Source organism: Bacillus rossius, chromosome 7 (assembly GCF_032445375.1).
Source record: "Bacillus rossius redtenbacheri isolate Brsri chromosome 7, Brsri_v3, whole genome shotgun sequence".
NCBI lineage: Eukaryota > Metazoa > Arthropoda > Insecta > Phasmatodea > Bacillidae > Bacillus > Bacillus rossius.
This window is the reverse complement of record NC_086335.1, coordinates 48,464,154-48,477,997: the sequence shown is the minus strand read 5'-3', so window position 1 is coordinate 48,477,997 and position 13,844 is coordinate 48,464,154. Positions and strand designations below refer to the sequence as shown.

Here is a 13,844-nt window from a genome sequence, read left to right as displayed (position 1 = left end):
AAATTTACTAATGAATAAAACTTGAAAAAGTTTAAGAACAGCAAATTGTGACCTGAAGAGGGGGAAATTCCTTCGTTAATTAAAACAGCATTCCAAGCATTTTGTTCCAAAAATTGTTTTTCGTGGAGAAAGGTAACTTGTTAAACTCGTTATGGTTTAAAACAATTTATCAAAGGAAAAAATAATTTTCTAATATTTTGCAGCCAGCAAAGTAACTCCGAGGAAGATTTAATGTACAATTATTAACTCCTCCGTAGATTAATACAATTATGTCACGAAATCAATTTAAAAAATCAATAATGTACGTTGTAGTCACTAAAAAAATACAGTAACAGTACATATACATACACGTTTTCTAGAATGAGTTCTTTGAACAGATTACTTCATCAAATTCATGACCCCCGTAGAGCATAGTTTGCGAAATGTTTCATGCAGTGAACCATATTCACATCCCTGAATTACTATACTTTAAATGCCATGATTAAAATAGTTTCAGCACTGTCTCGATAAACTGTGCTACTTATCATCTACTAAAAAATGATTTTAATTTAGGAGTAATCTCTCTGCTTCAATCTCAGTCTCGAGAACCCATTTATTTAGGGACATAATATTTTGGAGATTTTGCTGCATACTTTCAATATTCAGGTGGGTATTAATTTGCGCTGTTGAAATTGTAGGTTAAAATAAGGATGTTAAACTGCATCTTATTGATTGCCTAAATGAGGTCCAATTGTACCATCATTAATTTACACAATTATCTTCGTTACAAATAATTAATGTGTTTTTTTTAATTCAAGACAAATAATGGTACAGTCTTTTTTATGTAACATGCCTCAAATTTAACACTTGCCGAGATTAGTAGCAGTGGTTCACGTATCTTCTGACACTGTTGCTCTGGTAACAGTGTTTGTGAGTGTTAATTTGATGCTTTGCATTGACAGTTGGGAAATAATACCACTGGTACTGCTTTTGAGAAGTGTCAAGTTTGAGACAAGTAACATGACACAGACTGCACACGGTACATAAGGCTCAAAACGGGAACAAGCACCATGAAAGGGGACGCGGCAGTAGGCCGAAGATCACTAGACCAAACAGGCACTGTACCGACCAGGCCCTAGACAGAAATTTTTTTAAATATATCTCGCTGGGAATATGACTTTATTCTGGTAACAGGCACTAGAAAGAAAGGCACGAGACCAAAAGGCACTAGACTGAACAGGTACTAGACCGAAAGGCTCTATACCTAAAACATGAAAATTTATTTCACTGGGAATACATCTTAACTCAGTCAACAGGCGGTTGACCGAAAAGAACTAGACCGAACAGGCAATATCGAGAGTAGTTTATCCGAAATTGCGATCAAATGACATTCGGTCTAGTGCCTGCCACCCCCATGAAAATGGTACTTATAACATTCCTGCCCGTGAGGGGTCAGTGCAGAAACCGAAACCGCGTCACAAAACCCCGCGAAACGATAAAGAAATGCGTAAACGGGGGGGGGGGGGGGGGAGGGGAGGGGGAGTTAAGAAGATCAAAAGTGGGCGGGAACGCAACGCGGCTGACCTTCGAACGACAAGAAAATCTCCGCGGCGCGCGTTAAATATTCACACGGCACGAGGCATAGCCCGGGAAAAGGATTCAGGAGAGAAAAAAGTGTGGGGGGAGGAAGGGGCTGGAAGATTGGTGGTTTACGCGTCCATGAAAAATTCAACAAAGGCCAAGGCGACGCCTCACGAATTTTTCCGTGTTTTTCCTTCACCCCCCCCCTTTTTTTTTGTGTGAACTGGGTCACCCGCCCACTTTGCGAACCGGTGCGCCGCTGCGTGGAGGGCCGTACTTCCGAGTGCGTATTTCCGAAGAATTTTTAGGCATGAAACATCCCGGCACAGATTCTTGAAAGCACTCAAGGAACTTACACCTCTATCTTCACTTCTCGGCCATATAATGTTATGATTACCGCCCGTGTATCGCAGTTGCCCGCCCTGTACCCGTGGACAAAACTGCGCGCCAGCTCAGAGGCGACACCGCGCTAGAAAGCACCAGCGAGCGTCGCGCTTGTCATCCCGCCTCACCGACACAAGACACACATCTGGCTAGGCGGGTGTGCAAAACTACGTGTGATATAAAATACTTTATTTTACCGTGTGTTTGCAACACTGGTTATAAATACTCAGCGCGGACGTTTGGTAATTTCACATAATCAAATTTCTCTTCTAATCAAATTCAATTTAGATTGAATTCAGTTCCGTTAATGACTTAAGACATCAATAAAATGTATTCCTGGTTGTTCAAAGGGACTGATCCAAATATCTTCAAAACTTTTCCTGTCGGGCATGTTCTATATAAGTTACTTAACGGCAGTTCCATAAGGCCATATTTGAAATTATTGAAATTAACGGCAACCTAAAAAAAAATGTGTTATTTTAAATACAGTTTTAGGAATTTTAATGCCTTTAAAGCATTCTTATTCCTATATAACTTTAATTGAAAATGAAATGAATAAAATTTTGAAAGAAAGTAAAAATGTTCTCGAAAAATAACACGTTTAGTAAAATAGTTCAAGTACTGGACAAATGTGTGAAATGACTTTCAGTAAACCCTTGAAATTATAATTTATTTCAATTTTTTTTTTTTTTTTTAGTGCGTTCGCCCGGGCTTTCCGATTCAGGAAATGTTTGACCGTGCAGAAAGGTCCCCGTGGCTTCTGTGCGCCGGAGGAAAACGAGTCATGGCTGATCGCCGCGTGGGGGGGTTGTCGCCACCGGCAGATTATTGCCAGACCAGAAACTCCTGTCACGCCCAGCCTGAGTCCTCCCTCGCTCCCCTCCCTGGGTACCGTGTTGGTCCTTTTTTTTTTTTTTCTCTCCCCTGCGTACCGGCCCTTGGCCTGGGGTCAAGCCGAGATGTCATCTCCAAGGAGCCCCCCCCCCCCTCATCCTTTTCGGGCAGGAAACAAAACCCTCCCCTCTCGCCGCCAACCGCTCGCCGCCAATGTTTCCGCAGGGTTGGGTCTGCTGAGGGTGGCAAGGAGGGATGCAACCTGCCAACCTGTCTCCACCACACGGCTCGTCGGCACCTGACGCCGGCGTGTCGATACCAACCAACCGCCCGAAACTGTATAGCCCGTGGTCGAGCGAGACGCTGCGCGATGTAACAAACAAAAAAAAAAAAGACCGCCCGCTCAATGCTCAGTAAGGTACACAGGAGTACGTTGACGTAAGGGGCCACTGCAGACGGAGATTAGAGCGGGACATTTTAAAGAATGTTATTGCGGGGGAAAATCCAGATGTGACCTCGTCTGGAATCAGAGCCGAATATCACCCAGGCGAAAATCGAGTGGCTCTCGATTAGTCAACCACCTTGGCCTCGCAGCAGAAGTCATCAAGCTCGTTTCCACACGCCATCTTGTAATTTTTTTTAAGTTTTCTTTCGTTATTACATTTTTAAGGACCATTAAAATAATACATCACTTGCGCGACTTTTTGCACCCATGATATTGCACTAAATAACTAAATAAAAATTTTAGTAATAGCCCTTAGCAAAAATTAATGACAAAAAACGAACGGAAAAAATCAAAATGGCGTGTGAGACCGAGCCTGAAGGAGAACAAAATAGGCAAACGGAAAGGAAGCTTCACGTCTGTTTGTTTTTGCTAGTTTGGTGGCGTCTTGAGTCACAGATAATGCACAGAGGTTTCGAGATTATAGTGGACTCAGTAACCAGTCGGAAACCGATCTGGTAAGTACTCATATATTTGAGTAATGCCAGCTTGTTGGGATCGAACACACGACCTTCGAGAACAGTTAACATGTAACAACATTCTTTAAATGATGCATGCAATGGGGAAATTTCATTTAATACAATTTCTTGGACATGCTTTATTGCTGTTTTGCACTGAATGTCATGGGAAAAATTCATGAACGCAAAATAAGAAACAAAAAATTGAAAACATAAACCCACGCAAAACAAGCCTAAATCAGCTGATGTCAAACTCATAAACCAAACGATGAACGTAAACAGGTATTATGGACAACACAACGACGAAAACATAGATGAACACATTCAAACTCAAATATCAAACTGCACGAGAATTCCGCGGAAGGAATTTAGTATTGAAAAAAATATAATAACAGACCGGACGAACACAGCGGGCTAACAAGGACGAGACAGTTTCAACAATATCATTGAAAGCAGACACACAACAAATCCTGGACAACGCAGCAAATATTCGAACACAGCGATGAAGATAAACATATCGTTACGAGCGCGAGAGACCAGACCGCGATGTCAGGTTCGGAGCTGGCTGTCAGCCCTGCGCGTATCACGTGGCCGCCACTGACGTAAGACATGCCACGCGCGCCTGGCCGGATTACAAGGGTCGTCGCTACCCCTTCCCCCCCGCACATCACCGAACTCCGTCGCCGAACTCTCGCCGCCCCAAGAACTTCTCGCCGCACTCCGTCGCCGACGTCGCACTTCCCTTCGCTCGGGATCCGCTCGGAACTCCCGCGGAGGCCGGCGTCGCGGCTTAAATAGTCGTCGGTCAGACTTTCCAGAACCAACGATCGCAGTTGTGACGAGTCACGTCATCCCTCGAAGCGTCGAGAATAGCGACGTTCCTCAACGTGACTTCACGGGGCGGTCCGCGGAATTCCCAAGGCCGCTCAGCGATAGATAACGGCGCCGAGGCAGGACATTGTGTGGGGAGCAGAGGGGGGAGAGGAGAGGGTAGCGTCGACCCTTGTAATCCGACCGGGCACGCGTGGCATGTCTTACGTCAATGGAGGCCACGTGATACGCCCATGGCCGCCAGCCAGCTCCGAACCTGGCATCGCGGTCTGGTCTCTCGCGTTCGTAAAAAATATATTATGGCCAACACAACGACAAACACCGACGAACACAGTAATTGCTGTCGTCGTTGTATTGTACATTACACCTGTTTAGGTTCATCGCTGGGTTTATCTGATATCAGCTGTTTGAAGCTTTTTTTTTCTGTGGGTTTATGTTTCAATTTTTTTATTTCTTATTTTGCATTTATGAATTTTTCCCATGACAAACAGTGAAAAACTGCAGTGGCCTATGTCCAATAAATTGTATTAAATTGTAACAGCAGGTTCTCACCATCGAAAGAAAATATAATTCCGGAATCTCGTCCTTCTGAAATAGGTTTTGGCGGGAGGATGACACAGTGACTCGCAGTCGTGAGGACACTGGTTGGAATCCTGGCCCAGCCTATGCTGAGTTAGATTTTCCAGGTTTTTTTTTTTTTTTTTTTCATGAAATTACTTCCAGGAAAATGCTGGGTGGGACATGCTCAATCCCTTCCCCACTTCCTTGACTCTGTGAAAAGTTGTGTTTTAACAATACTATATTCAAATACATATCTATCCCGGGGCATAAGCTCCGTCTGCCGACCGCCCCCCCCCCCCTTCCTATGTAGTTACGTCCCTGGCGACACCAGCTAACGTCACACTTAAAAACCCGCCTCAGTAACACACATACCGCTGACGGTTTCCGAAGCCCGAACAAAGACAGCGGCACCACCGAGGTCGTGGGGCTGGTCACCAGATGAGTTTCCCGACGCAGCGGCTGCTCGTGTCTGCCCGCAGTTCATCGCGCTGCAGGCGGTGTCGTTCGTGCTGAGCCTGGCGGGCTCGGCCGTGTTCCTGGACCTGAGCACCTACAACTCCAGCCTGCAGCCGCTCATCCGGCGCTCCGTCGGCAACCTCATCGCCAACTCGCAGTACGAGGCGCAGTCCGCCGTGCTGCGCATGATACAGGAGAACGTGAGTCCTCCCGCCCGCCTCGCTCTCCCCGGTCCCTGGCCCCTGCAGAGCATGGCCCCCCACAAGGGTGGGCCTGGGTGGACCCCTGGGTCCTGACCCCGTGCCTGGGCCCAGCCCTGTTTATTTTCAAACATTTAAACTATTATAATTTTTTTCACAAACTAGAAAAAAAATATTAAATACATTATAAATAAAGCTTAGTATCGGACTTATAAAATAGTAACCATAATTAAACCCTGTATTTTCAGGTTACATATTCTAAAAAAGAGTATAGGTAAAGAAATAAGCATGCAGTTATAATGTAGCACGTGACTGTAAAACAAGAGGTGGGGGGGGGGGGGGACGTCTCCTTATCGTGGGTCCAGGGCCCGTAATCGAATGTTGGGGCCACGCAGGGGCGCAACAACAGGGGGGTGGGGGGGGCAAGGGTATTTTGCCCCCCCCCCCTCTGAATCCTTGAAGTGGGGGCAAACGGGGGCAAATAAACTGCTGTGTATTCAATTTTTAGATGATAAAACTGCTTAAATAGCACCATTTTCCACCTTGAAATACAAATTTTCCCCGGGGGAAGACCACCGGACCCCCTGCTTCAATAGGGGAGATCGATGATTCTTTATAATAAGGTATATTTCCCCCCCTTTGGAAATTTAGTTGTTGCGCCCCTTTGGCCACGGGTCCGAGCGCTGAAGACACAGGTCGGGGGAGTGAGCTCAGGGGACGAGATGGGATTTGAAAAATCGTAATTTAAAAATACCAACGGATTAAAACTATGTGTTTTTATTTTTATTTTATCCTTTGTGTTCCCATTTATGTAAATCTGGATATTATTGCTATGAATACCGTACGTAAAATAAAACGTACAGTTGAACACATTGTTGAAACACGGTAGTCCGGTGGATGTAACATTTAGACCTACAACAAATTAAAAAAAAAAGAGTCTGTGAATAGCTTTTGTCTCTACCAAGTGTACTGAAAATTAGAAAAAAAAAATGTCTACCAAAATTTGGCACACCTCTCACCATAGCCAACTTTCTAACGGCTTTCCTGGTTCGCTTATTCCGTATCCACGCGCGCTGGGGCGCTTAAGGGCGCTGGGTTGCCAAAGAAAAACGGAGGGAAACCCCCTTGCCTCCTCTCCACCCATTGGTTGAACGCCTTGTGATTCTCACAGGATGGGCATTCCTACGAGTCAACCACAGGTTAGCCGAACTGTTAAAGGGCATCGACGCTGGGATGGATCTCCTCAGCCTCTCGCTGTATACCTCCTCCTCAAACACCTCCAAGTCGCGTTGAAATGGCGTATCCATTTCCCTGAGGCCCTAGGGAGCTCTCGTGTTGTTGGTGATACAGCCCTCACGAGGGAGCAGTTGCCATAAAATCCAGCATGTTAAACAAATCATGCAGTTGTAGCTGAGCTGTCTGCCTCCTCTCCATTCTGGGTGTCCGCACATGTGCGCAATCAAATTTCCTGACTTTTCCCCAACTAAAAATTTAAAAACAAATTCTCTGACTAATGTTTTGAAATAATGTACTTATTTTTCAATTTTCTTAAAATAAATTAATAGAATCCTTTCTTTAATTTTATTTTATTTTTTGCAATAGGGAAGATTGATTCAAGACGTAGCATACATCTGTGTTCCAACCTATGGTCAACACCCTCCACCAGTCCTCCATAATATGCGCCCTTCAGGGGCAGATTGGGAGTCGGCTTACAGATCCATTTTTATATATTCCAGATCAAGTAGTATTGAGACAAAGATGTCAAGGGTTACTCCCTTCCTTTGATCAGAAAGGTGTTAGAGCTTCAGCATGACCAGGCCTAGGGCAACCCAGCATAACCATCACCTTAGCGCCCTGTCTCACTCAGCTAACCAGATAGTTGGCTGTGTCCTTAGCCCTTAGACTTTGTCAGCATACTGCATACATATTGTTCCGACCTACGTCCGGCCTTCTTACGGTCCCCTCCCACATATGCGCCATATCAGGGTAGGGTGGGATAAATTTCCAGTTCATTTATACATTCCAGAGCTTATTTAAAACAGAACTGTTAGGGATCACTCCCTCTTTTTTTGATCGGGAAGTTATTAGAGCTTCGGCAATGACCAGCCGCTGGGGCCACCAACCCAGCATAGTCACCGCCTCAGCCCCTTTACCACACTCGGCCTACCAGACAGTTGGCTGTGTCCTGAGCCCCAAGACTTTATCAGCGCTGCTGGCGCCTTCCCCGATCTCCCACATCACGCGGGGACCCCTCAGAACACCCGGTGAATCCGTGGTCCGGCGGAGGCCTATCCAACCTCTCCTAGCTGTCCAGGCTAGTACCGGAGGTGTGTCGTCGCTCACAACGTCGACTCCGCATCGGGCTAGGGAACCCTTGGAGCCTGCTCCAAGCATACAGTTTAAATGTTCTTGACTGCAAGCAGGGGCGCAACAACAGGGGGGGAGCAAAGGTATTTTCCCCCTCCCCCCTATGAAACCTTGAAGTGGGGGCAAACGGGGGCAAAGAAAGTGCTGTGTAATCAATTTTTAGATAATAAAACTGCTTAAATAGCACCATTTTCCACCTTGAAATACAAATTTTCCCGGGGGAGGACCCCCGGACCCCCCCGCTGCAATAGTGGGGAATGATGATTCTTTATAAAAAGGTATATTGCCCCCACCCCCCCCCCTTCCCGTTTGGAAATTTAGTTGTTGCGCCCCTGACTGCTAGAATCGTTGAAATGACGGCGTGGTCACCCCCTCAGATCGGGTGCTGCGGCGCGGACGGAGCCCAGGACTACGTGGTGATGAGGAAGCCGCTGCCCACCGAGTGCCGCGACACCGTCACCGGCAACGCCTTCTACTACGGCTGCGTGGACGAGATCACGTGGTTCCTGGAGGACCGCTCCAGCTGGGTCGCCGGCATCGCCATGACGCTCTGCATGATCAACGTGAGTGTGGCGCGCCGTCAGACGCGTTCCCGAGTCGTCGCAGTTCTGTGGCATCTTAGCTCTCGGCACACGGCAACTGGCAGGAGTGATTCCGTGCTGCCATCTGTAAAGCCAAAGGGATCCTTTATTGTATATATATCTGTTTAGTGAAATTTTAAAAATACGGGAAGTATTTTAATAAAATTCCTTTCGACGTAACAACGTCTAATAAATAGATGAACGCCGGCTGCACGCAAGGAAAAGTGTCCCGTTACGCACGTTGTTCCGTTACGCTGTGTACCGTTACGCTCATTGTACGCTTGCGCCGCATCTATCTCTCTTCCACTCGACTGTTTATAAAGTGAAGTGAAAAGTTAAATGTGGTTTTCATTGCTTATTACAACAACAATTTCGGCAATAAAGGTTAATTATTCTTGCATTTTAAAATTCTGATTACTAGTATAATTTCAAGTATTTATTATTTTATTATTAAAATAAAAATGATTCAATTTTATTCATAAAGTATGCAATCATTTCATCAATGTTTTGTTATGATGTTGTCACGTTAAACTATCGTCCGTAAACCAACTTTAGAGACAACCAATTTTTTTTTTTCATTATATAGTGATTCGACAGTTGACGTAGCTGCTCCGGCAACGAATTCTAGCGGCGGGTGCGGAAACTACTTGTGATTAGCATCCTGAAATTTAGTTGAAAACAAAATTTTTTGTATAGTTATCAAGCTAGGCATTGTTTGAAAGAATTCTAAGTTAAATTTCATATCCGCGTTTCCGTATTTTAAATGTATTTGCAAACATGAGAACACACAAATTTGCTCGTTACTGAGGTTAGATGTTTAGACATCACTGATGAGCACTGAAAGATTCGCTCACTTTTTTTTTTTTTTTTTTTTTTTTTTTAGTTATGAAGTTTCACAGTTATGTGCTTCGGCATTAAGTATTTCTAATTTTGACTGTTTTAAGGTAGGATGTTTTCTAAGTCGTGTTTCTCTTAGTTATTGTGTTTCTATGCCACTATCGTTAAAATTGATAACTGCTCTAAGCTGTAATTTTTTAAGTTAGGTGTGAATACGATTGCCAAGATTGTGTGAAGGAGTGTGTCTAGTACAACCGTTACATTATTCTTTATGAGTAAGTTTTCTTTACAATTGAATTTTACAAGAAAATGCACTGTCCCACTAAAATCTCAGGGTAAAGTTTACTTTAGAACGCCATCGTTTGCACACATAAATTTAAATAACCATTAAACTTGAGAATATAAAAGTGTAAGTATAATTAATATTTAGATTTTTAATTACTTTAATGCTTGGTTATTAAGTCATTTAATTGGTTATTTCGTTAAAACAAGTTGTAAAAACATATATTGATATTCATTTTATTAAATACATGGAAAACACATGTCAAGTTTTTATTCGTGTCAAGCTTACAGTAAATTATGTACAAAGCGGCATTAAATAAAAACTTCTTGGACACATATTTCCTGTCTTTTGTGTTAATGGGGTAAACCTCTAAAAAATTCACTTGGCAATAATGCAAAAACATTAATGTTAGCTGGGATGCACCGAAGTCGTTCGGTTATGTATTTATTTTTGATCGCAGTGTACGTAAATAATTAACGTCCTACCACCTCCACCCCCCAACCACCAAAAAAAAAAACTTTTAATCTGAGTGACGAGGCACAATATTCCTAAAGCCCCGAACTTGAAAGAGCTAACGAGACCTACTCGAAAAGAAGGACTTCCATATTTTTCTCTGGTTATTTTTTCTTTCTCTTTCTTTCTTGCCAGAAATCTCTGGGAATTTTCCCGAAGCAGTGAGCTGCGGGTGGACTTAATTAAAAGTGTTGGTGTAACTCGGCTTGCTTGCGGGTCGGGATGGCGGACCTAGTAAAAGAAGGGGGGGGGGGGTTGGACTAGCGAAGCACGATGAAGCCAGGTAACGATGGAGGCGTGGAGGGGAAGCGAAGGAAAGGGGTAAAGGAAGGTAAAGGGTCAACAACTGTAATCCTCTTAACAGGTTTCCTGCAGGATTAGACAGGCCGTGTACTTGTTCGTCTTCTAGTCGGAGGACCCTTTTAACGGTGTTTGGTGTGGGGAGGGGGGGGGGGGAAGGACTCGTTCCCATTTCCTTCTGCCTCTTTCCTCCCGGCCGGACCGCGACCATTGCGCATTCCAGGCCAGTCTCGGCCCGCCGCCAGGGTTGCCAACAGGAGCCGTTGAAAGTCACCGACAGTATTACAAACAGTAGTTACAAAGTCGCCAGAGTGCCAAGTAATTTTTTTTTAAATTTTAATAAGTGAATTTTACAATCTGTATTATTACTTTAGCTATAGTTATTTATTTATATATGCCTTGTGTCATAATGTTTGTACTGAACATCTGGAAACACAATAGAGATCCACTTGGTCCTAAATATTACACACGTGGTAGACCTTGGAGGCTGTGAGTACAATTTTTTTTTAAGGAACATGCCAAAACTGTTTCAATAGTTCCTGCACATTTTGTTAGGTTTGAGAGCTACTTTGTCGTGAATCACTTGGTTAAAGAAATTCGTAGAAGGAGTGAATAGATGTATAGTTTTCACACTTTTAACACTGACAATGTTTTTGGCGGTCTCGTTGGGTGGATATCTAACTAGAATTTAAAAATAATAATAATAATTGCGAAATATTTAAAAATAGAAAAAGAATTAAAAATAAAATTTTCTAAAAATATATATATATATTTAACATTTTACCACATGATGATTATATTGCATATCCATTTGTTTCAGGAACTTCCTAAAATAAATTCATAAAATTAAATGCAAGCTCAAATTTATAACCTCAAACTCATGCTTTAGATGTTATTACAAATGGTGATAAATTGACGCAAATTTACTTTTAAAAAAACTCAATTTAAAATAAATAAACAGTGATGACACTTATATTACGTAAGACTGTGTGGATTATGTGAATACAACTTGTAAAACGCCCAAAATGTATGTGAAAAATAGTGGCGCTACCCCCAATTATTTCAATGAAATAAATTTGCGATAGCAACAAAATTCGCGGCGGTCGTACAACTTCATTCAATTTAACGTCATACAGACCCTCAGTGTTCTATCTTAAATCTTTCTTTATTATTTACAGTAAATATGTTGTTCAGTTCCAACTTCAAATAATTCCGTGGAAAGAATTTAGGCTTATGTTGATATTTAGGTTTGATGTATTCTTCTATGATTTCGCCGTTGCGTTGTCTATAATACCTCTTTAAGTTCTTCTTTGAGTTTATCTAACATCAGCTGATTTAGGCTTGTTTTTCTGTGGGTCTATGTTTTTATTTTTAATTTATCGTTTGTGATTTTTTTCCCATGACAAACAGTGCATAACTGCAATGTCTTATGTCCAACAAAATTGTATTAAATAAATTTCACATCGAGGAGATTTATTTTGGTAATAATATAAAAATTGGCTTGCAAATCTCACACGTTAGGCTATAATGTTCTGAGTTACATTTTAAGCTACATTTTAGCAGTTTGAATGAATGAATCTGATTTTCACTAATTAGTCTTGGGTAACACATTTTTCAAATAGCATATGTATTTTTATAATATATTTTCCCTGTGTTTTTTTTTTAAACAATAAAACCAAATTCGCCTATTTTTTCTTCTAATGGGATGGAATTTCATTATGATATATCCTTTGTGCTAATGTGAAATTGGCTCAGCGTATAATGTGTGATTGAATGACAAACAAACTCACAAACTTTCACATTCATCTGTTAGTTGGATTTATAAAAATCTACAATATCAATTCGTCCTTTTTATTTGTTTGTAAATGTACTAATTACTACAGTTTCTACAAAAAAAATATTGTTTTTGTTTGCAGGTGATAAATGCTGTGCTGACAATCATATTTCTGCAGGCTCTGAGGAAAGAAGAGGAGGAAGTAAAGCAATAAGAGATGTCGAAAATAAAACGAGACATGCCTAACTGCGTGAATTATCACAACTCTGCAATGCTGCTCTCTAATATCCCTGTTTCGGGAGCATTTTGCATTAAACATTCCAAATTCACGCTTCCGTCACTGAGCCATTAGAGTATCTTTAGAAAAATTAACCAGAAACATTGTCGACGCGTGCTTGGAGTGTAAATTGGTGTTAGCAAAAAAAAAATCCATCACCATTACAGCTCTCGTTAAACATGCGTTATCAAACGCTATGCCGAGCTTTCAAAACATATCGTTGCCTATTTGTCGCTTGGGCCATAACTCTCGAGCACCAACACCCCCCCCCCCCTCCACCCAAATGAGTTTCTGTGCCATCATTTGCATGTCACTCATCCATGCACCCCATATGCGCTTCACAACAGTTAAAAAAAAAAAAAACCTTTCGTCAGACTATTTCCTCTCAGCCATTCAAAAATTACTTTATTATTAGTGCGTCCGTCTGTTCGCTCATTCGCTGGACACACAGCGCCCAATGTACATATATTATTACTAAATACGTGCTTCGAATAATATCCCACAAAGTGATTTTTTTGTTGTGTTTTACCGGAATCACATTGCTTTTAGAAGTGAAAGCATACTATATATATATATATATATATATATATATATATATATATATATATATACACAAACACACACACACGCCTATATATATGTATGTATGTCTGTGTGTGTGTCATTTTACTTAGAAGCTATAGGAGAACCCCGAAGTATGCATTTAGTTTAGCCCTTAGGAAGATGCAAGAAAAGGTCTCCATTGTAATACCGTATTTATAAACAATGTGGTGAAAATGAAAAAAAAAAATATATATTATAGAGTAGTTAACAGAAAAAAAACCTTTCTTAATAAACTTAAATAATACAATATGATAGATTATTCAGAAGTGATAAATATATTTATGTAGATTTTTAAACATCTTCTGGCATTTAGAAATTATTTTCAGGCTAATGCTGTGTATACGAAAGTCATGAGTAATGTATGAAAAAAATTATTGTAGTAAATACTTTTGTATTCTTAATTATCTATGTAAATTTTGTGATTTTAATAAAAAAAAACGTAACATTTCAATAGTTATTTTTAATGACCAGAATCTCCAGTGTGATGTACTGAACATCATTTAAATACAGACACTTGTACGGA

General features: G+C 41.7%; 1 protein-coding gene across 1 annotated transcript in view; it reads left to right on the top strand.

Moving 5' to 3' along the window:
• Positions 1-13,640, top strand: part of LOC134533985 (tetraspanin-2A) — a 208,259-nt gene extending 194,619 nt beyond the window's left edge. The window contains exons 3-5 of the mRNA XM_063371851.1: positions 5,610-5,786; positions 8,531-8,716; positions 12,584-13,640. Of these exons, the coding sequence (XP_063227921.1) occupies positions 5,610-5,786; positions 8,531-8,716; positions 12,584-12,655 (435 nt within the window). The 3' untranslated portion in view covers positions 12,656-13,640. The remainder of the gene's footprint in view (positions 1-5,609; positions 5,787-8,530; positions 8,717-12,583) is intronic.
• Positions 13,641-13,844: the final 204 nt, after the last annotated feature.